Below are 23,317 nucleotides of genomic sequence, written 5' to 3'. Positions count from 1 at the left end.
AGAAGTTTTTCTACCCACGTTACCACTTTTAAAAGACCTTCCAGTTCTTGCCATTCTTGTTGCTTAGACATTTATCTGATTGACAGTTATCTATTATTTTTAAGTTTTTCTGTAAATAAATTTTGTTTTAATTTATTCATTTGGAATATAAAGCATTTTTTTCGTATGGGATAGATAAAAGTCACCACAGAAGGACATTAGTCCTTGCTCTATGCAAATATTATGTTAGTTGTTGTTGGGACATTACTAGACCAAGAAAGATATAATCCATAACATTAAAGGACTTTATGAGGTAGAAAAGGAAACATACAAAGACATGAAGAAGAAAATAAAGGGAAGGCATTTCTCATTCATTGAATATAGAATTGTATGCTCCGTAACCAGATTTTATCTTCCTTTTAACATTCTCGTATCCAGGAGTTTCTGTTGTGGCTCAGTGGTTAACGAATCCGACTAGAAACCATGAGGTTGCGGGTTCAATCCCAGGCCTTGCTCAGTGGGTTAAGGATCAGGCATTGCCTTGAGCTGTGGTGTAGGTCACAGACATGGCTCGGATCCTGAGTCTGTGGCTGTGGTGTGGGCCAGCAGCTACAGCTCCACTTGGACCCATAGCCTGGGAACCTCCGTATCCCATAGTGCAGCCGTAGAAAAGACAAAAAGACAACCCCCCAAAAAATTATCTAATATTCTTTAAAAAAAAAACCTCTACAGTTCTTCAGGGTTTTTCAGTAAGTATTAAACACGTTGAATGTCCAAGATTATGCCAGTCAGTAAGGACAGTACAAAATTATTAGAAATGATTGTTGCCTTCAAGGAACTTGTGTTTTTTAAGGAAAGGAAAGGAACAGTACTTTACATCTTTGTGAAACTTTCACATTTGGAAGATTACATGTAAAAGTTTCTTAATCTGTTCACTTTAGTCATTTGTACATTTCTAAAAATTAACACAAAACTCTTTACTTTAAATAACAGAAATGCCCCTTTGGCGCCTTATCAATTGTCAATTTACCAAGCAACTTGGAAAAAGAAACGACACATCGATATTGTGCCAATGCCTTCAAACTTCACAGGTATATCTCCAAGTTAAATTCCAATGAAATTTTTACTTCAGTCAGTGTAAAATACACTTGGAATTTTTTGAGAAATACAAAAATAGGAAAAAAAAACTGTATTAACTTTTGCATCAAGCAGATGTTGTAATTAAATATTATAACATCATGCAGAATCATATTATCAGTGGTTCATTCTAGCTGATATTAAAATTATCCGAGGGTCTTTGTAAAACTACTAGTACCCAGGTTTCAACCCCATTGAATTATATCCTTTCTCTGGATGTACAGTTTGGACCTTAGTAAGTTTAAAAGGCTTCCGGGTAATTCTGATAAACAACTGGGGGTGAAAGTCATTTCTGTTAATATTCTTACCCCAAAATAACTTTTAAGGGAACTTTCTTGATTTTATTTATCTATTGGTCTCATGGTCTACAGAAAACATTACTCTGAACCAGGGCATTGTCTCACAAGTTCTTTTTGTGGTTTTTAATCTGATGAACACTAATGTTTTGCATCTTGGAATCTAAATGTAACTAATAAGGTATTTCCTAACCTTTCAGCTTTAAGGGGCCTGCTGCAGCAGGGAGAATGAAGTGAAATTGTTTCTTGTTGATGTGGCACTTCTCTCCTTTTAAGTAAATGTCAGGCCAAAAAAAAAAAAGTGTGATGTCACCTGCTTTGTAATTTTGTAGCGAAGCATTTTATTATACATTAAAACTAAGCCTTATATGTAAAGAGAAATTGTTAGTTTAGAATAGATTTTGAATGAAAATTGAATAAATAAAATTTAGAAAAGTATCAATCATGAATGCATTTCTAACAATTATTTGTTAATCTTAGCTGCTATTGTGGTTTTTTTTCCTTACAGCCAGTGATATCTGGCATATAGCTTTTGACTTATTAATGGATATGTGGGGAGTGCAGGTGCATTAAAATATATCATTCTGGCATTATGTAGCTTTTTCTACCTAAGTCTTAGTTGTTTTATTGTTTTTGTACAATTATGACAGGTTGCCTATTCCTCGTCCAGGTGAAGTTTTGGGATTAGTTGGAACTAATGGTATTGGAAAGTCAACTGCTTTAAAAATTTTAGCAGGAAAGCAAAAACCAAACCTTGGAAAGTATGATGTATGTATTACCACCTAATAAAAATGAATATCTTGGGTCAGTTTTATGAGGCTGTAAAGGGGAGTATATGTGTGATTTAATTTTTTAATGATCTTGTTTTCAAGATTATGCATGGGATTAATGCTGAGAAACTGTAAATCAAACTCCTTCCATTGTATTTAAATCTGTTAATGTTACTTAATTGATAATTCTGAGCTTTCATAAAGTGTTAGGAATTAGTGTTCCTTGATTTGAAATTAAATTCACCACTGATATTAATTTAGAAGCCAGAAGTATTAAGTTCTATTTTGTATAACATTCATTCTCTTTGTAATTGGATTATTAAGTTTGGATCATTATACATATATTTCCAGGATCCACCTGATTGGCAAGAAATTTTGACTTACTTTCGTGGATCTGAATTGCAAAATTACTTTACCAAGATTTTAGAAGATGACCTAAAAGCCATTATCAAACCTCAGTATGTAGACCAGATTCCCAAGGCTGCAAAGGTCAGTTGCTCTTTTAGATGTTGTTGTTTGCCACACTTGCATCATGCAGACATTCCTGGGCTTAGCATTGAACCTGCACCAAGGCAGTGCCTCAAGCAGTGCCACATCCTTAACCCACCATGTCACATGGGGATTCCATCAGTTGCTTTTTAAGAGAGATTTAATCATTACAAATATCAGTGGAGATGTAAAAGAGTAAACTTGTTTTATTTTGTGACTCTTTGATATTGGAGGGATTTTAATATTGAAGGAGACCGGTAGTAACTATTTCTGATATATTTTGGCAGGGGACAGTGGGGTCTATTTTGGACCGAAAAGATGAAACAAAGACACAAGCAATTGTATGTCAACAGCTTGGTAAGTATTTATTTTGTGTATGGGTTTTAATAGGCCCTGTACTTAGCTCAGATGCCTTTATATGGATTACTGAAATAAATGGAAAAAATCTCTAGTAATTGTCATAGTTATTTTTATGTTACACAAAATTCAACTGAATCACAGAATGATGTGCAACATACATTTTACCCTGAAGAGGTAAGTAAAATAACATTGAATGCAATGCCTCTGTTTTTGTAGATTTAACTCATCTAAAAGAACGCAATGTTGAAGATCTTTCAGGAGGAGAGTTGCAGAGATTTGCTTGTGCTGTCGTTTGCATACAGAAAGCTGATATGTAGGTTATTTACACTTTTTGTATATTTTATCCTTACTTTAGAATTTTTATTTATAATACTGCTAATAAAGCAGTGGTTTTTAGAGAAATTAATAAAGCATCTAAGGTCTACTTTGAGGTAAGATGTTGAAGAAATTGTGCATCCATTCCCCGTTTCCCCTACTAGTCTCTTAGGAGGAAAAATTGAGTTATTTAGGTAGGTACAACTTATGGGTTCCAGAGCTTTTTAATGCAAAGTTAGTTATTATTTAAATTCTTACTATACATAAGAAGGACAGTTTTTAAGATATAAGCTCTCCAACCAGCCTAGCAAGGTTTTTAATAGCTCAGTGGCGCATGAGGTTTTTTAGGTTATCCTAGTCAGTGTGGCTGTCATGTGAGAGAGAAGAAGGAAGTGAAGAAGATGAGTTACTACCTTCTAGTGCCTCTCTTCTCCCAGATATTTCCTGTTCTCATTTTTTCCCGCACTTCTCTGGCATCCAGTGCAGGCTAGCAGTTCTCCACAAAGTATTCTCTAATTCTGTGTAGTGCCCTCCTTTCCAAACACTCTTACTTGTTTTAATGCAGCTGACTTTAGCCACTAGTGGGAAAGCACTCTGAATTACTTTGGGATATTATCAGAATATTTTCATGAGGTAACAATTTGTAAGTTAGCCCAATCTGAGAGTCTCTTCCCAGATTTGATATGCAGTCCTGCTTGTCATGATTTCTTTTCTTGTATTTCTGAACAGATTATAAAAGTTTTTACTATTATGGGGTGGGCTTCTTGTTATTATAAGGGGATTTTTATTGTTGTTAAATCAGAAACTATTTTTCAGTGTTTTAAAGTGACATGCAAGATAGGATTTATCATCTTTGTCTTTTAAATTACTATGTTTGCTTTTATTTTTTATAGTTTTATGTTTGATGAACCTTCTAGTTACCTAGATGTCAAGCAGCGTTTAAAGGCTGCTATTACTATACGATCTCTAATAAATCCAGATAGGTAAGTACAGATTTGGTATATGCCTGTGTTATTTTGTTTAGGAGTTTTATAGATTTCTAAAAATTAAACTCTGGGCCATCAATGTGATATACATGTGTGTGTTTTCTGTCTTGGTTATTGCTTGAATTTACCTTCCTCTATCTAGATGCAGAATTCCTTTACTACCATGGCTGTTTCCAGGGATCCTAAGAATACTCTTAATAACTTCTATTAAGCAAGCAGAACATCCTGTGTCTATAGGGTGCTTTTGTAGTTTGCAGAGTTTTTAAACCCATTATCTCATTTGAGCCTCGGTAATCTTGCAAGTTAGAATCTTTAGGTGGTATCCCTGATTTGCAGATGAGGAAGTTTAAGGTCAGAAAAGCTAATTATTTGATCTAGGTTTCAAATTTATCATATGGCAAAGTTATGACTAGAATCTAGGGAGTTTTTGTATAAGCATTTTCTGTTTCTCTCCTTAATGAATGATTTAATTCATAGCTGATCTTAAAAGAGAGCAAAAGAAAATTATGAATCAGGGAGTTCCCATTGTGGCGCAGTGGTTAACGAATCCGACTAGGAACCATGAGGTTGCGGGTTCAATCCCTGGCCTTGCTCAGTGGGTTGACAATCCGGCGTTGTCGTGAGCTGTGGTGTAGGTTGCAGACGCGGCTCAGATCTTGCATTGCTGTGACTCTGGCTTAGGCTGGCAACTACAGCTTCGATTAGACCCCTAGCCCAGGAACCTCCATATGCCACGGGAGCGGCCCAAGAGATGGCAAAAAGACCAAAAAAAAAAAAAAAAAGAACGTTATGAATCAAAAACCAAAGAAAGAACTCTAAAGGGGGAAAACAAGGATGGCTTTTCCTAAGGGATGTTGCTCATCTCTATAAAAAGTCTTAACAACCGCTTGTGGGCAAGAAGCACGGCCTTGTATTGAATTATCACATAAAAATGCCAGAGCTCTCAAAGAACTGCCTTCTCAGCAAAAGAGCAAACCCATGAAGATGTCCAGGAAGCATATACCTGTCACTCACTAATAAGCCCATTGGGAATGGAGGGATGGCTCCCTTTCAGATCTATTTAGGGACCGGCAGCTCACATGGATGTGAAATTGAAATTTAGGTAATCAGGGGAATCTAAGGACCCTCCATGGTAAGAAAGTAATATAAAAAGAGGGCCCTAGAATCATGGTACCTAGAAGAAACAAATACAAAACTGCTATAGAGGCATATGGCCTTAACACTGGTCACACAGGATTTTTACAGGTAAAGGCAGATTAGCTTTAAACCAGGGTTATAAATGAGAGGAGGAAACTGTCTACAAATGAGTCAGTAGACAAAACAAACTGCAGGATTTAGACCTTCAATAACTTCAAGTGATATTCTCAGAGACTATAAAATAATAATATTTAAAATAATTTAAAGCATAAATGAAATATTTAAAACTCTAAGAATGTGATACTACAAAAAATCAAGAGGTAAGTTTTTAAAACCCAAACAAACTTAGAAATTAGAAGTGTTGTCATGACATTAAAAATGCACTGTACAGACTGGGTCACTTTGCTGTACAGCAGAAATTGACAGAGTATTTAAAAAAAAAACTCACTGAATAAATTAGACAGGTTAGGGACTGTAGAAAAGAACATTAGAAGCTTGAAAAGATCTGAGTAAGTAACCAGAATATAGCAGAGAAGGAATGGGATTGAAATATAGAAGGGAGGTTCAGACACATGGAGAGGCTATTTATGTATATCTATATATATATCTATATATCTTAATAGAAGTCTGAAAAATAATGCCATAAAAAGATTATGGCAGAGAATTTTTCATAATTGAAAAACTTTAAATTCATTGAGTAATAAAAAAAGAAAAGCTTGACTCCTTAGATTCAAGAAGTAAATGATCCATGTATGTGCTTTGAAGTGAAACAGAGTATCAGTGATAGAGAGACAGTCTTAGTTGAGCCAAGTAGTAGCCTTAATTTTTACTTCATACATAGGCCAAGGCATTGTGATAGGCTCTTTGGAGAATTTAAGAGTATAAAATGTGGTTCTAGTATTAGGGACTTCACAGTCTGGTTAAAGACTACACAAGCAGTCAAGTCAATAGCTTCTCAACCCTAGTTCCTCTTTATAAAACATTTTTATATTATTTTATTGAATTGAATATGTAGATAAAATCAACCTTCACACATAATTTTTAATACCAAGTAATTTTCTAAACATAATAAAAAGGAAAACTGAAAGGATAATAGTTTACAACCAGGTAGCATATGTCTCATTGTATAAATATTCAGCCAAATCACTATAGTCCTCTAGTGTGAGAAGGCAGTAACTAACTGTAAAAGGGAAAACATGCCAAAACAAGTTAGTTTGACCAAAGTGAAGATAAGATTAAGTTAGACATTTTCTCAGATGTGCTGGGTCTTTTATAGGTATAGGGTCAAAATAATCTCTTTGTAGTAATAGGCTGATAATAAAAGGTTATTGGAAGTATGTCTATATCCTGAAATCCTGTGACACGTTAAGGCACACATTGAGTCTTTAGTGCTGTAAAAGATTTTGAGGATTATATCCTTGAATAAACAAGAAACATTGGAGGGAGGAACAGTAATGCAAGAGGTTTTCTAGAATTTGACCTCAGAGAACATCTTCAGTAAGATTAAAAACCAACACGTAACCCAAAATAGAGTGTAGGGTATACATTTTTACAGCATAGATTTTTCGTTTTGCAGCAGATACTGTTTGTTCCCAAATCCTCAAAAAAAAAAATTTATTTATTTATTTTTTTGTCTTTTTAGGGCCACACCTGCAGCATATGGAGGTTCCCAGGCTAGGGGTCTAATCGGAGCTGTAGCTGCCGCCTACACCACAGCCACAGCAACGCCAGATCTGAGCCACGTCTGCGGCCTATACCACAGCTCACAGCAGTGCTGGATCTCAAGCCCACTGAGCAAGGCCAGGGATCGACCTCATGGTTTCTAGCCAGGTTTGTTTGCGCCACGATGGGAACTCCCCAGACCCTCAAAATACTGAGTGGCTCTCCTAAATCTTGTATTCAGACTTCTATAAAGCTCCATTAGAAAGTAGGAAAGGCAGGAGGCATGACTGATTTTTTTCTTCTTTTCAAAGCACATTAAAAATACTATGATACCTCATAACGCACTTTGAAGATATTAATAGTAAAAAAAAGAATTATTCCAAATAATGAAACATTGCCAACAAAAGACATCAAGGCAGGATGAGTATTGGCTCACTTGGGTGATTTCACCATCTTTATTGATGCAATGCCACTGTCATAGTAGAAATATTTCTTCTTAATATTAGCTTTTTATGTTATACTTGTTCTCCCTTTTTTTTTTTTAATTCCTTTAACTACCTGAGATCTGGATTACTATGATAGCGTCCTTTAAAAAAAAAAAAAAAAATCTGGTTTTTGCTGAATCAATCTTTCCAAAATGATGCTTATTCATGTCATTCTCCTGTTCTAGAACTGTGCTGTAGCTCTAGCCATATGTTGCTACTTTAATTGTAATTGAAATTAAAAATTCATTTCTTTAGTCAAACTAGTCATATTTTAAGTGTTCCACATTCCAAGTAGCTACTTGTTACCCTTTGGGACAGTGTAGAGATAGTACATTTCCATAATGATAGAAATTTCTGCTGGATAGTGCTTTTAAGAACCTGTCATTTTCTCCATTGCCAGTTAGCTTAAGTTCAAATTCTTTGTCTTGTCATTCAACAACTTTATTAAATAATTGGTGCCCAGCAAGTTGTAGGAGTACTCAAAAATAATAAAAGTCTCAGTTCAGAGGGTTCAGGAATGGGGGAAAATGAAGTTTACTAGCATATTAAGAAAGGTGTTACTACTGGAGGTAGGATTTGATGTGAACTTGAAAGGGTTTCAGCAGGTGAGGATTTTAGGCAGGAGATCATTTAGATGATAGACCAGCCCTTAGATAACACAGGTATGGAAAAGTAGATTTTTCGGGAAACAAGGTCCATTTGTCAGTATATCCTATATATATATATAAGTGAAGTAAGAGAAGTACAGATGGCCTCAGTTTACCATGGGTCAACTTAATGATTTGGGGGCTTTACAATGTTATGAAAGAAATACATATTCAGTAAAAACCGTATTTCAGATTTTGAATTTTTGATATTTTCCTGGTCTAGTGATAGCCAGTATGATATTCTTTAGTGATAGCAAGCCACAGTTCCACGCTGGCTACATGATCATGAGGGTAGACAACCAATACCTTTACAGCTATTGTTTTTCACTTTCATACTGCTTTCAATACATTACATGAGATATGCAACACGTGATTATAAAATAGGCTTTTATGTTAGTTGATTTTGCCCAACTGTAGGCTAATATAAATGTTCTGAGCACATTTGAGGCAGACTAGACACATTAAATGCATTTTCCAATTACGATGGTTTATCAGGACATAACCTCATCATTAATGGAGGAAGATAACGGTAGTAGCTTAAGTTTTGGAAGGTCTTAAAGTCTGAGGATGTTATTTGTTTCATTTGGAACTAAGAGCCCCATCTGGGGACCTGAGAAAATGAGATATGTTAAAAACCTATAGTAATACTGAAAAAAATACAATGACAGCCTGGATTAGAATCTAGATAGAGAAAGAAAAGAATAAATTAGACACACTTGACAATTTAAATGATAGATCATTTACAAAGAAAATTGAGGGTTTTTTTATGGGAGTGATGATTCCTTCAGTAAAAATATGGTTGGTGAGTTTTCATCTATACAGAAAGCTGATAAATTACCTGGAATTTGAGCCATCTGCAGGACATTGTTTTTTGAACATCTTGAACTAAGTCAGATAAGAATAATATGTTTCGTGAAAGTTTTATGACTGTCTAATAGTTTCTACATTAACAATACTTTTTTCTTACCACTTGAAATGTCATATTCCATCCATCCCATTTATAAAATGCTCAGATACACACACTCATCTTCTTTTCTGACCTTCACTGGATTTTATTAATCTGTAGAACATCTTTTGCTCTGTAGTCTGTTGTGGTATTGTTTCATATCTATTCCTGTCTCCCCAGCTAAAAAGGTTCTGTTGTACTCTGTACATATCCCCTATTATAGTTAGCATATGGGGCAGGACAAGTAGAAGAGTTTAAGACATACGTTGAACAGCATAATAAACAGTTTAGAGTAGGCCTGATTTAATTCTGTTATATGTTTTCATTAGCAAAACATTTATTTCATATACCCATAAACTATTTCATGTCAACTTTTTTTCTTGTAGTTTATTAAGGAAAACAATTTAAGAAATGTGTATTTTAATAATGAGTTATTTAAAGAAGATGTTTTATAACTTTCTTAACATGGTCTTTATAGTTAACTTTTTAGTGTATTTTCCTGAAATTTTCACTGTACTAAAAAAAGTTATGTAAAAGTTGTAATTATAATTAAATTTTAATTTAAATATATAATTATGTTACATTTTAAAATAAAAATCTATATTGATTTTCAGATATATCATTGTGGTGGAGCATGATCTAAGTGTTTTAGACTATCTCTCTGACTTCATCTGCTGTTTATATGGCGTACCAAGTGCTTATGGTGTTGTCACTATGCCTTTTAGTGTAAGAGAAGGTAACTTGAAAAACTATTTTCACAATGCTATATTCTCTTTCACTCTAATGCTTAGAAAATGTATTATTATTGGTACTAAGTAGTTAGGTATTGCTGTAATATATATCCAAACCTCTGGCCTCATGGAATTTAATCTTGCAGTAGAATATGTGTGTGTGTATATATATATGTACACGTATGGTTATAAATACCAGTTTTTAAAGATTACCTATTTCGTTTTGGAGAAGTTTTTCTTGTGGGTAAAATGCTTTATCAATTTCACTATTTACTATTTTAAAATTTTCTTTTATATTTTGGCTTCTGCAGCATCACTGTATATTTGTCGTCTTCAGTTTTATCTTTGCCATATCAGTAGGAAAATTCTTAAAATTCATTTAGTGCTTATCTTGTTCTCATGTTTCAAATAACCTATAATCTGTATCCTAAGTTGTGGAGTTAAGACTATCTAAAAGTCTTACAAGAAGTATTGTGTAGTCTATCTAGTAAGTGACTAAAATTCTAGTAAAATAGCCTAGTAAGTGTATTTTCATTTATTCCTTCTACTTTCAGGAAAGAGGGACTCTCTGGCCTCTCTTTTCCATCCATGTCTCTTCCCTATCTAAGCAAGTTAGACAAAAGTAAAAACTAGCCTACCACTAAGTGGCTCCTGAAACAAAATCAGTGCACTCCCTACCTGGTATGCCTTCTTCCTTTTAATTTCTTTCCTGCTTCCTTCTACTGCTTTCTTACTCCTACTTTTACTTCTTATATTTCTTTTCTCCAGCTGTGCCTTAAAGCTGACAATCTAGAGCACCTAAAAGGACTACTTAGTCCATGTCTTGAAAAAAAAAATGGTATTATTGAAGAAAAACTTCATGTAGCCTTGTAGCTCCATAGTTTGGACAGGCTTTTTTTTTTTTTTTTTTTTTTTTTTTTTAAGATGTTTTTGCAAAGTGATCATTTTTGAGTTACCTAAGAAACTTTTGAAAAAAGAAATTATATTGCATCATATTCTGCATAAAAAGGCAGTGGTAGCTTTTTTAATTTCTAAGCATATAAGTTTATGATGTGGGGAAGGAATTACTTGTACATTTCAGATAAATATATACATATTTTAAGGAAAATTTTGTACGACTGCCCAATTTTCTTTCCATTAGTCTTAAGAAGTGCTATCAGAAGGAGTTCTTAATGTTTCATTCTCCACATTTAGCAAATATTTATTGAGTACCTACTCTGTGCCTTTAGTAGTTCTAGAATCACACTGAAAATGACATGGGTACGTAGCAATCGCTTTTCACAGTTCCAGTTATAACTGCCATGTCTAACGGCTATGCTGTTCAAAAAACGGTTCCTGGTAAGCTTTCTAATGTACCCCATCTGTTAAACAGTTCAAGTAAGTAACAAATTATCTTCATTTCTACTTTCTTTTAACATACAGAAATTAACACAGTGTATATAAAAGCTCTTTATGAACTATTAAGGCAGTTATTTTTGGTTTTACTTTTTTTAACCTCATAATTTTTAAGTAGTTCAGGATTTAAAAACATGCGAACTTGGGCAGAATAAATGCATCAGTTTATCCTGTCAGCAAATATTTATTGAGCATGTATGTTCTAGGCTGAGAAGTCCTAGATGTGCTTCTTCATTATAAATGAAATGAAAAATCCTTAGACTGACTTTCAAGACCTGCCAAAACTTTAGTTACTGTCCTTCTCTTACTTCTTTTATATATTGTAAACACTGAAAAACAGATCTTTTCGTTGTTTCCCAAGGAATCCTCTTTTCCTTTTCTGTGCATCTGCCATTGTGGATCTAACAACTCTAGTTTGGAGGGACTTTTGTGTAAATATGTTAGTTTTTCTTTCAGTTACTAAGATCCGCTTAGAGAATGGTGTTTGTACAGTGAAGCCAAAAAAGTTTAATGTAGTTTTGTTATTATAAATTTCTTAAAAACCTGCAAAATTAATCTGAAAACAAAGGCAGTAAATCCTAACTTCAGCATATGGTGCTATCTCACATAAAAATGAATACTCATAACATATTATCCATATGAAAAATCATTCCCCACACTATTCTATTTAATATCAGTCTATGGGAATATTCCATTTTACCTACTTTTCATTTTTTAGAGAAAAATTACAGTTTTTGATTTTAAAATACAGAAGAAATGATGTCAAAGGCTTTTACATAAAATCTGATGGAAAAATTCTATAAAAACATAATGAAAAGATGTGCTTTGTATATATATGTTTATAAAGGCATGTATGTATGCATGAATTATTTAAACTTGCATTAGGTACATGAAACACCATGTTGTCACACTGCATGCTATAAATGCACAAAAATTTAAATCTATGCATAGATTGCTCCCAAGAGAGCCTAGAGTTTTGGCTTTTATGTAATTTCTTTTTAGTGTTGGAGTTCCCTTGTGGCACAGCAGGTTAATGATCCAGTGTTGACACTGCAGAGGCTTGGGTTGCTGTGGTAGCACAGGTTCATTCCCTGGCTGGGAAACTTCCACATGCTGCAAAAAGAAAAAAGAAAAAAAAAAGCAAATTTAGTCTTTAATTAACCTTTACTAATCTATTGTTAATGACTTTCAAACAGGCATAAACATTTTTTTGGATGGCTACGTTCCAACAGAAAACTTGAGATTCAGAGATGCATCACTTGTTTTTAAAGTGGCTGAGACAGCAAATGAAGAAGAAGTTAAAAAGATGTGTATGTATAAATATCCCGGAATGAAGAAAAAGATGGGAGAGTTTGAGCTAGCCATTGTAGCTGGAGAGTTTACAGATTCTGAAATCATGGTCATGTTGGGAGAAAATGGTAAGTTTCCCTTATTTTGTGGTATTTGAAAATCTGTGCTATTTATCCAGTTACTGGGTTTTAATTACTGTAAAAAACTGAGTCTAGGAGCTGGATTGAATTCCTACATTTTCGGTGTAGGTCACATGTTGGGACAATATGTGATTTAATCTCACTGTCATTCAATCAAGGTCACCTTTTTTTTTTTTTTTTTTTTTTTGCCTTTTCTAGGACAGCTCCTGAGGCATATGGAGGTTCCCAGGCTAGGGATCTATTCAGAGCTGTAGCCACTGGCCTACGCCAGAACCACAGCAACTCGGCATCCTACACCACAGCTCATGGCAACGCCAGATCCTTAACCCACTGAGCAAAGCCAGGGATCAACCCGCAACTTCATGGTTCCTAGTCGGATTCATTAACCACTAAGCCATGACGGGAACTCCAGGATCACATTTCTTATGTTTTATAACCGTCAGTGAAAATAAGATGTTTTTTCTTTTTTGCTTTTTTTTTTTTTTTTTGCTTTTTGCTTTTTTAGGGCGGCACCCAAGGCATATGGAAGTTCCCAGGCTAGGGGTCTAATCAGAGCTGTAGCCACTGGCCTACACTACAGCCACAGCCACAGCAACACCAGATCCAAGCTGAGTCTGCAGCCTACACCACAGCTCATGGCAACGCCAGATCCTTAACCCACTGAGCGAGGCCAGGGATCCAACCTGCAGCCTCATGGTTCCTAGTTGGATTCGTTTCCCCTGCGCCACAACCAGAACTCCAAGATGTTTTTCCTAAGCTTGTTTTTCAAATGGCGTTTATTCATCTTGGAAACTGAATAGGAAGGAAAGGATAAATTGGTAATTCTAAAGCAATAGTTTAAAATGTTTTTCTTGGATTCCTCCACTTGGAGCTTTTATTTTAAATTCAGGCTAATCTTACTTTGTAATTAAATTGTATTACCAAGGAGTTCCCGTCGTGGCGCAGTGGTTAACGAACCCGACTAGGAACCATGAGGTTGCGGGTTCGGTCCCTGCCCTTGCTCAGTGGGTTAACGATCTGGCGTTGCCGTGAGCTGTGGTGTAGGTTGCAGACGCGGCTCGGATCCCGCGTTGCTGTGGCTTTGGCGTAGGCCGGTGGCTACAGCTCCGATTCGACCCCTAGCCTGGGAACCTCGATATGCCGTGGGAGCGGCCCAAGAAATAGCAACAACAACAAAAAAGACAAAAAAAAATTGTATTACCAGCATTTTTTAATACTAGATTTTTGTCATAAATATAGATAGGAAGTGAATTTGAGTATCAAATATCTGGTGTGTTTTCATGATTTTTAGAAGATTTGAATTGTGTACTTCTAGCTTAACAAAATTATAAAAGAAAAAAGTTTTATAACAATTGTTGCAAGTATCAGTTTTTAGTTAACTGGAACTTTGAGCTGGGTTGCAATTAAATGTTTCATGAAAATGGATTTTTTAGGATGATATCAATCATAACAGTATTGTATTGTCTTAACAATAAATTGTTTGCATTGATATTTTAGCTAAGTAAGCCTTTCAAGAAGTAACCCAAGCCTTAAACTTTATAGACCCATCATTTATTAAAATGGCCAGTATAAGCTTTAAATAGTCTATTAGTTTAAAGTAATACTGGAGAGGTGAGTCCTGAAGTTGAAGTATTTTTCTGTATAACCTTCAGAATTCAGTAATGTTAGTGTTTATCTTTAAAACTGATTTCTCAGTTAAAACCCAGTAGTACATAGTGATTTACTATAAATGTAAAGCATCTTACAAGGAAATTTGTTGTATGTTGTGTTGCCAGGTACTGGTAAAACGACGTTTATCAGAATGCTTGCTGGAAGACTTAAACCCGATGAAGGAGGTACTATTGTTAATATTGAGTGTTTTTACTCTGTTCCACATAGTAAACTCAGTTTTCAGTGTCTTTTTTTATTTGCATTATTTTGCAGGGGAAGTACCAGTTCTAAATGTCAGTTATAAGCCACAGAAAATCAGTCCCAAATCAACTGTGAGTTATTACTTTGTTATTTTGTTATTAAAGAAAAGTTTATACATATATATACCTAGAGCATTAATCTTGTGCTGTATCAGAATTCTTTGCCAAATTAGTCTCTGTACAGGTGTAATGAAATGGCTAAGGAGGATATTAAGATTATGACAGTCTTTATTAATTCATTTCCACTCTAGGAAAACTCTTTTAAGGTCTCTTTGACATCTTTTCCAAAATAAATCTTCAAAAACACTAATGTGTTTTGGTGCTGCCAGTAAATGAAAGGCTACTCACAGGATTGGAGAAACTGCTTGCAAATCATGTATCTAATAACATACTTATATTCAGAATATGTAAAGAATTCTTACACCTTAATTTAAAAATGGACAAAGAGGAGTTCCTGTCATTGCTCAATGGAAACAAATCTAAGTGATATCCATGAAGACACAGGTTCGATCCCCAGCCTCACTCAGTGGGTTACAGATCTGGCATTGCCATGAGCTGTGGTGTAGGTCACAGACGCAGCTCGGATCTGGCATTGCTGTGGCTGTGGCGGAGGCCAGCAGCTATAGCTTTGATTCATCCCCTTGCCTGGGAACCATCACATGTTGTGGATGTGGCCCTAAAGGAAATTTAAAAGAAAAACAAAACATGAGATTAACCTCATTTAGTTTCTGCAACTGTCATAATGCACTACAGTATCTATACTCGGTACTCATGATATTAGGAATATTAGAGATGGCCTGGCAATTCTCAAATTCAGTCCTCCTCAAATAACAAGGGCATCTTAAATTCATCCCTGTTGCATTATTGTGCATTTTGTGTTAATTTTAATATCTGTTGATAGCAAATTGATATACTTTTGCTATAGAAGCTTAACTTGGTCAGGATTCATAGAGTTCTGTACCAAAGTAAAATTTTAGTACTTTTCCATTAAAAACAGGGCAGTGTTCGACAGCTACTACATGAAAAGATAAGAGATGCTTACACTCATCCACAATTTGTGACTGATGTAATGAAGCCTCTGCAAATTGAAAACATTATTGATCAAGAGGTACTCTAAAATAAATTTTTATCATTTTATTGTTTTAAACTTTATATTTCTATACATGATTTACTAAATTTCTTCAAATAGGTACAGACATTATCTGGTGGTGAACTGCAGCGAGTAGCTTTAGCTCTCTGTTTGGGCAAACCTGCTGATGTCTATTTAATTGATGAACCATCTGCATATTTGGATTCTGAACAGAGATTAATGGCTGCTCGAGTTGTCAAACGGTAATGACCCACATATAAAAGTATTACTTTTGGTGGTGTATATTGGCAAACATCTGTGTTTAATAATAGCATTTGAGTATTTGATGATACAAAACTAAAAGATTTCAAAATTATGTGTTTTAGTTTTATACTCCATGCTAAGAAGACAGCCTTTGTTGTAGAACATGACTTCATCATGGCCACCTATCTAGCAGATCGAGTCATTGTTTTTGATGGTATTCCATCCAAGAATACAGTTGCAAACAGGTAAAACGACATTCTAAGCTTATTCAAACCTAATTATAAATTCCAGCAATTAGAAAATTATCTTAAACTTTCCAATAAGCTATATACATTAGTCATACCATTTTGATTTTTAGTAAGAGATAACCCCAAATTTTAGAAATGATTTTACAACTCCCAAGATTCTTTGTATCTAATACCAGATGGCGCTGGGGAGAATAGCAGTTTTTAGACTATAATATAGAACTCCTAATCCAGGGGAATAAGCATGCAGGGCTTTGCACCCATCACCTTTTCTTTCAGATTAGGTTTTATCTGCTTTATTTGGATTAGGTTAAATGATTTGCCCAACTTATAGTTCTAGTATTAAAGCTTACTACACCCCCAGATAATCTCATATTAACATATAGCAGAGTTAAAAATGATTTTATCTCTCCCCTCCCTTTTTTTTTCTTATATTTCCTTATGGCTTGATTGAGAACACTCAAAATATAAAGAAGCCTAACTTCTAGGTTTATTTATGAGAAATTTCTTATACTTTTAGTGCTAAAACTTTATTGAGTTAAACCATATAAAATTACTGATATTCAGTCAGTTTGATGTGATTCAAACATAATGTCTCATGACTCAGGAAGGAATGGAGGTATATGAATAATTCATCCAAGAAATAAAAGTACTAAGCTCAGAATCCCCTCCCCCCATTTAAAATTTGTTGTATCAATTATTGAAAATATACTTCTGTGAGAGGGAAATTTCTCAGATATATAAAGGGATATATAAAGCTATTTTTTAAAATAATGATCCTCTCTTTATGTTTACAAAATGCCTAAAATGTTCCACATGATATGATTTAGCATGATAACTTAATTTGAATGAGAAAAGATGAATAAAGTATACAGATTTAAGGAGTTATTACTAAAAAGTTGTAACTATTCCCTTCAGTGCCAGATTTCAAATATAAATATTACCTTTTAAATTCTCTTTTCTCCTAGAAATCTTAGATTTGACATTCTGTAATCAATAATTTGTTTTTCTAAAGTAGTACTTAATGAGTTCCCACTGTGGTGTGGTGCAGTAATGATTGGGCTTGTCTCTGTTGAAGGCACCAGTTTGATCCCCAGCCCTGGGCAGTGATAATAAGGTGCCACAACTGTGGCATAGGTCTCAGTTCTGGCTCTGATTTGATCCTTGACCTGGGAACTTGCATGTGCTGCAGGGGTGGCCAAAAAATAAAATAAAAAATAAGGTAGTACTTCCATCTAAATGTTTCTTTTTCCAGATCAGAAACTTACTTTGAGCTGTGTGTGTTTTGCACAAAAATATTTGAGCCAAACTATAAAATCCAAGCAAAAACATTTCTGAAAATAGAATTTACAATATACTGCGTTATACTAGTATCCTGATGACTTATGATTGGGCAATTAAGGGAACAGTGTTTTTTTGTTGTTTGTTTTTTTAAGGGCCACAGGTGAGGCACATGGAAGTTCCCAGGCTACAGTTAAATTAGACCTGTAGCTGCCATCTACACCGCAGTTGCAGCAGTGCTGGATCCTTATATCACTGAGTGGGGCCAGGGATCGAACCTGCATCTTCATGGATACTAGTTGGGTTTTTTCTGCTGAGCCACAATAGGAACTCCAGAGCAGTGATTCTTAATACTCTTCATCCCACAAAAAGTAGTAAATTGGGAGGTGGGGGTAAAATTCAGTCACAATTAATAAGTTTTACTTTTCCCCTAGTCCTCAAACCCTTTTGGCTGGCATGAATAAATTTCTGTCTCAGCTTGAAATTACATTCAGAAGAGATCCAAACAACTATAGGCCAAGAATAAACAAACTCAATTCAATTAAGGTATGTAGAAAATTTTATCTTAAATCATGGATAACTTCTTACTGTAAATAACTGAAAAGCATGTTTCAAATTGAAAGCCATTTTGTTAAAATCTAGATCGTTTCATTAATTCATAGATTTAATTCACATTTTAGAATCTGATGTCAGTCTTGTAGGCAGCAGTTGTGATGCAGCTGCTGTACTGCATTGTTTGATTTGCACCCACTGTTGTACTACTTGTGTTGAGTTTAATTGCCATTTAAAATATCTTTAGAAAGATTGGCCACTGAAACAATTTTTTACAGATGCCTTAACTGATTTTTCTTACACATTTACTCATTATACACACCTTAAACATTTTTCTTTTTGTGAATGAACAAAAGTAATAACACTTGATTAAAATGTTTATCTTAAGAGTAAACAAGCTTCTTCAATGAGCATTAAAATCTGAACAATGAAAAAACGTTTTGTCAGTTAAATTGATAATGTACTCTTTGTGATATATAAAATAATTGTGCACCCAACACTTAATGTAGTCTGTAAAGTACGGTTTTTAGAAGTCATTCATTTCTTCATTGCTCAAAACAAGAAGAAAAATGAACTCCTAAAAAAAATTTCTGCGTTTCTAGTATTCCTGTGATGCTTCGAAATGCTCTTTATATTTCATGGCCCTCTGGCCAGCATCCTTAATACTCAGAATCTTTGGAAGTATACACATTCCTGTAGTATTTCCTAGATTTTATTGTTTTCATATTTGTACTCCTCTAGCTTTGCTACTAAACTGTGAGCTCTTGGAAGGCAGAGACAAGGTCATGGTGGACATCATGTATTCTTAAGCACCTAACACGATGTCTGGATGCCCTGAGTCATCAGTATATCTTTTGTTTATAAATGATTTACGTTACTCTCTGGCCAGGATAATGAGATGGCAAGTGTTAAAACTGAAGAGTTTTCTCAGTTTTGAAAAAGCATATGAAGCAGAAGAGAGGACTGAGATCTAGAACACTTAGTACGCACATCTTACTTTTCATAAGAATTTCTTCTGAAGCATTACAAATACTTTGTGTTGTAGTTTTCTTGTGTAGAGACTCATTGTTCAGTCCCCAGGTATACCTTTTCATCATTTTCTCTATAACCACTGATCCTAGACAGGCATACTTTAATTCTAGTAAGGGAGCAGGCTAGGTCAGTAGGTAGATGTATCATTCATTACCAGCCAGTCCATAAACAGTATGGGGAAAAAATATTTTCATATACATTTTTGTGTAATAGGCAGAAGCTGACAGTGATACTTTTTTATCAGGAGCCTAAAGTTAAAATGATGGAATTTAATAGTTTTTCTGGGGGGTAGTATTATTTTATGTAAAGGAATTTTGTGTGAGATGGACCAAGGAAGGTGTTGGGATTGTAGGGAGCAGGTAGCAGAGGTAGTTATCTTACCTTTAAGTAGTGGAACCAGGAATATCCAGAAACAGCAAGTGAGTACAGAGGAAACTGAACAGACAGTGTAAACAGCTAAATAATACTGTGGGCGAAAATCTACCCCTACATATAGGAGGATGGTGTTGATTTTTGTTGCTTCTGTTTTATTTTTTAGGATGTAGAACAAAAGAAGAGTGGAAACTACTTTTTCTTGGATGATTAGAGTGAATCTAAGGATATCAATAAGCCATTTATTAAAAAAACATTTTGGGGGATTTTTGTCATATAAAACTTAAATCAGGTTTTATGCCTCACATGCTCTGGAGCTTGAAGTATAATTACTTATTGTAACATCAAAAACCAGTTGTGCAGTAAATTATACTCTGAATACAGAAAATGCCACTTTTCTGTTCTTGATGATAAGGCCCTTTTTGTGCATAACGTTCTAAAATGAAGACATTTCAGGCTATACAAATTACCTCCAAGTTTTCATGATGTATGAGAAGATTTTCAGTAGGTGTATTATATATTCATGTACCAAATGCTGACCAGTGTTGCCCCCTTTTAAAAATCTTGCAAAGGTTTCTGTACTTACCTTGTTTGCCAAATACGCCAGTATAATGAAACTGCCCTTATTTTAAAAGCCAGTCGGTGATTCCCCTGGTGAAATTTGATAAACATCAGGATTACATATATTTGTTTTATTCTTTGCATTAAATTATTAGTGTGTTTAGGCTTTCAAAGGAATATGATCTACCAAAACACCACTTTTGGAAAAAGACTATTTATTAACCATCTTAGGCATTGTTTACAGTGTTTTCGGTGCTTTTGAATATCTTTATCAAAACATTTTATCCCACCCTCCTCTCTCCCCTCCTCCCAAAAAACTTAACTTTACTCCATAAATTCCCTAAGGTAATATTCTGTAATTATCCTCAAGGTAATGTCTTTCTATAAACATGCCTTTACATAATCACTTATCAAGATTTAGGAAAAAGCATTTTAAAGATGATTTGTTTCCCTTAAAATTACAGTACAGTACAAGCTCAAAATCTGCAGAGTTGGTCCCTAAGCATCTCTGTCTTTGTAAACTTCCACAGATTGCTGATGAGCAACCAAGGACTGTGAGCCACTTTTAAAGGCAACATTAATGTAGTGTTTCCAGATAGCAATACAAAGTAACCCTTGGTACCAAATATGTTCATTTCTAAGTTTAGATATAGAGGATATTATCTAAATTTTTAGTTTTAAATAGTGTTGTAGCAGGAGTTCTAAAAAGTCATCCAAATTTTTTGAGTTCCTAAGTTTGAACAGTGGGAGACCTATGGTGTCAAACCACTTTCAGTTATACATCTGACTAATGCACTGAACTGGAACTTACAGTACAAAGAGGAAAAGAGTTTAGGAAAATTAGAATTGAACAGACTTTTAGAGCTCCTTGAAACAGTAGAAGCTTTAATATGCAGACAGTGGATAGGAAATATGGTTTAATGGACCCCATTAGGCCTTTTAAAAATTAATTTATATGAGTAATCCATAAATACATATTGTACAGAAAAATTCAGATAATAGAAATATATGGAATAGTTATGATCTCCCATCATTTTACCCTCCCAAAGGTTACTGGTGTTTATGTTTAATAATATATATTCTTTCATGCTTTTTTTCTGTGCACTTAAATAAGTGTGAATATGTAAAGGGTTTGTTTTGTACATAATTGGGATTATACTAAAGTAAGTAGTGCCTATTTTTAATGATAGGTTAAATTTGTGAATGATTATTTCAAATATATTGAATAAAATAAGACAAAAACTTTTATTTTCTGATTCCTATGTTCTTCAAAAATATTTGTGATAAAGAGCGTAGTTCTGCTTACATTGATGGTAAAATATATGTCAACTGTATTTTTCACACATATCAAAGTGTTTTTTACATGAAATCTGTTACCAGCTCAAATACATTAGTGCAGATTTAGCTGTTAAAAAAGAATGAGATATAATACACCACTGCCTATATGAAAATATAAAATAAAAGGATATTCAAGAAACAATGTTTTTAGGAAGCACAACTTAATGGTTAAGAGGGCAGAAAAGAGACATACACCCATTATCTTTTGAATTTTGTATTTAACATATCAGCTGTTTATAGACAACCTAGTGTACAGCAGTATAGTGTAGTGTATCTGTGCAGTTTAAGTTAACCTAGTTTCATACTTTAGCATCTTGAAAGCCATTACTTTCTTTCTCTTGCTTACAATTCAGTGTGTAGTTCAGTGTCTGACATGTGGTTTGCCTACTGTATTCAAATGAATGAGGTTTTGTGTTCCTGTAGGAAGACTGGCTAACTACTCGGTTCTGTAATTTCATTCATATTCATTAGCATTTTAGATACTTGTATGTCAGGCCCTTAACTTAACCATGTGCCTGGTGTAGGATGAGCACCAAAGGGCTCAATAAATAATCGTTCTGGGTTGAAGTCACAAAGGGATACCTGAAGGAGGTAGGTCCAGGGGAAAATAGTACCTACTGTAGTAAAAATGGTAAGATAATCCACGTAATTGAGAATACATCCTGGGTTAGAGACAAGTCAGCATGGGCACTGGAGAGATTAGTGAGAGGAAAGGTGACTATAGGCAGAGTGTAGTGGACAAGATTTAAAGTAGAGTTTTTTACATGCTCCAAGTAGGGATTGACAAGACAGTAAAACAAGGTAGTGAAACAAGTATCAGTGTAGCAGCACTCTGCAGCTTATATATTTTTATCGTTCATTATTACTCACCAGCACCTCCTTCCTTTCCAGTTTGATAGGGTGTAGACTGAGTGCCCACCTCTAGATGGCAGATCGTAATTGGGCTAAGGCCATGATGTCATTTATTTTCATGTTTTCCTGGTCTCTCTTGCAGCCTGGCTTGCCATGTTGACCGAGTTCTAGACAATAAGCTGAAAGAAGTCTTTTGGTGTTTATGAAAGCCCTTTTGCTTTCCTAGTAAAAGGAACTGGTACTGCTTTCTGTGGATGTTTTGTGCCTATGAGGTGACAAAAGGAAGATGCCAAAAATTTAGAAATTGGTTGCATTTCTGTATACTAACAGTGAAATATTAGAAAAGGAATATAAAAATACAGTGCCTTTTAAAATCACACCCCAAAATAATTAAATACCTAGGAATAAACCTGACCAAGGAAGTGAAAGACATATGCTGAGAACTATAAAACATTAATCAAGGAAATTAAAGAGGATTCAAAGAAATGTAAAGATATTCCATGCTCCTGGATTGGTAATCAAGACAATGTGGTAATGGTACAAAAATACATACAGACCAATGGAACAGACTAGAGAACCCAGAAAAAAACAAATATCTATGGTCAATATTTGACAAAGGAGGCAAGAATATAAAATGGGAAAAAGATTCTCTTCAGCAAGAGAAAACTGGAGAGCTGCATGTAAATCAATGCACAAAAGTAAACAAATGGATAAAAGACTTAAACTAAGACACCGTAAAACTAGAAGAGAACATAGGCAAGACATTCTCTGGCATTAATGTATAATTGTTTCATTAGGTCAGTCTTCCATAGCAATAGAAACAAAAACAAAAATAAACCAATGGGACCTAATTAAACTTACAAGCTTTTGCATAGCAAAAGAAACGGAAAAGACAACTGCAGAATGGGAGAGAATAATTTCAATCAATGAAACCAACAAGGGCTTAATCTCTAAAATACACAAACAACTCATACAACTCAACAGCAAAAGAAAAAAAAACCCAACTGAAAAGTGGGCAGAATACCTAAGTAAACATTTCTCCAGAGAAGACATATTAGATGGGCAACAGACACATG

General features: G+C 34.6%; 1 protein-coding gene across 2 annotated transcripts in view; it reads left to right on the top strand.

Moving 5' to 3' along the window:
* The window catches only part of ABCE1 (ATP binding cassette subfamily E member 1), a 51,154-nt gene extending 29,855 nt beyond the window's left edge, over positions 1–21,299 (top strand). Inside the window, exons 4-18 of one of the 2 annotated variants that reach the window (XM_003129170.6) lie at positions 973–1,070; positions 2,063–2,180; positions 2,534–2,671; positions 2,959–3,028; positions 3,248–3,344; positions 4,240–4,329; positions 9,824–9,945; positions 12,532–12,753; positions 14,541–14,600; positions 14,689–14,747; positions 15,673–15,783; positions 15,865–16,007; positions 16,131–16,253; positions 17,969–18,080; positions 19,657–21,299. In XM_003129170.6, coding sequence (XP_003129218.4) covers positions 973–1,070; positions 2,063–2,180; positions 2,534–2,671; positions 2,959–3,028; positions 3,248–3,344; positions 4,240–4,329; positions 9,824–9,945; positions 12,532–12,753; positions 14,541–14,600; positions 14,689–14,747; positions 15,673–15,783; positions 15,865–16,007; positions 16,131–16,253; positions 17,969–18,080; positions 19,657–19,704 — 1,611 coding nt within the window. In that variant the 3' untranslated portion in view covers positions 19,705–21,299. Of the gene's footprint in view, positions 1–972; positions 1,071–2,062; positions 2,181–2,533; positions 2,672–2,958; positions 3,029–3,247; positions 3,345–4,239; positions 4,330–9,823; positions 9,946–12,531; positions 12,754–14,540; positions 14,601–14,688; positions 14,748–15,672; positions 15,784–15,864; positions 16,008–16,130; positions 16,254–17,968 lie in introns of both variants that reach the window. The other variant, XM_021100663.1, reaches the window with a different exon arrangement.

The sequence above is a fragment of the Sus scrofa genome, chromosome 8 (assembly GCF_000003025.6).
Source record: "Sus scrofa isolate TJ Tabasco breed Duroc chromosome 8, Sscrofa11.1, whole genome shotgun sequence".
NCBI lineage: Eukaryota > Metazoa > Chordata > Mammalia > Artiodactyla > Suidae > Sus > Sus scrofa.
This window is presented reverse-complemented; position numbering and strand designations above follow the sequence as displayed.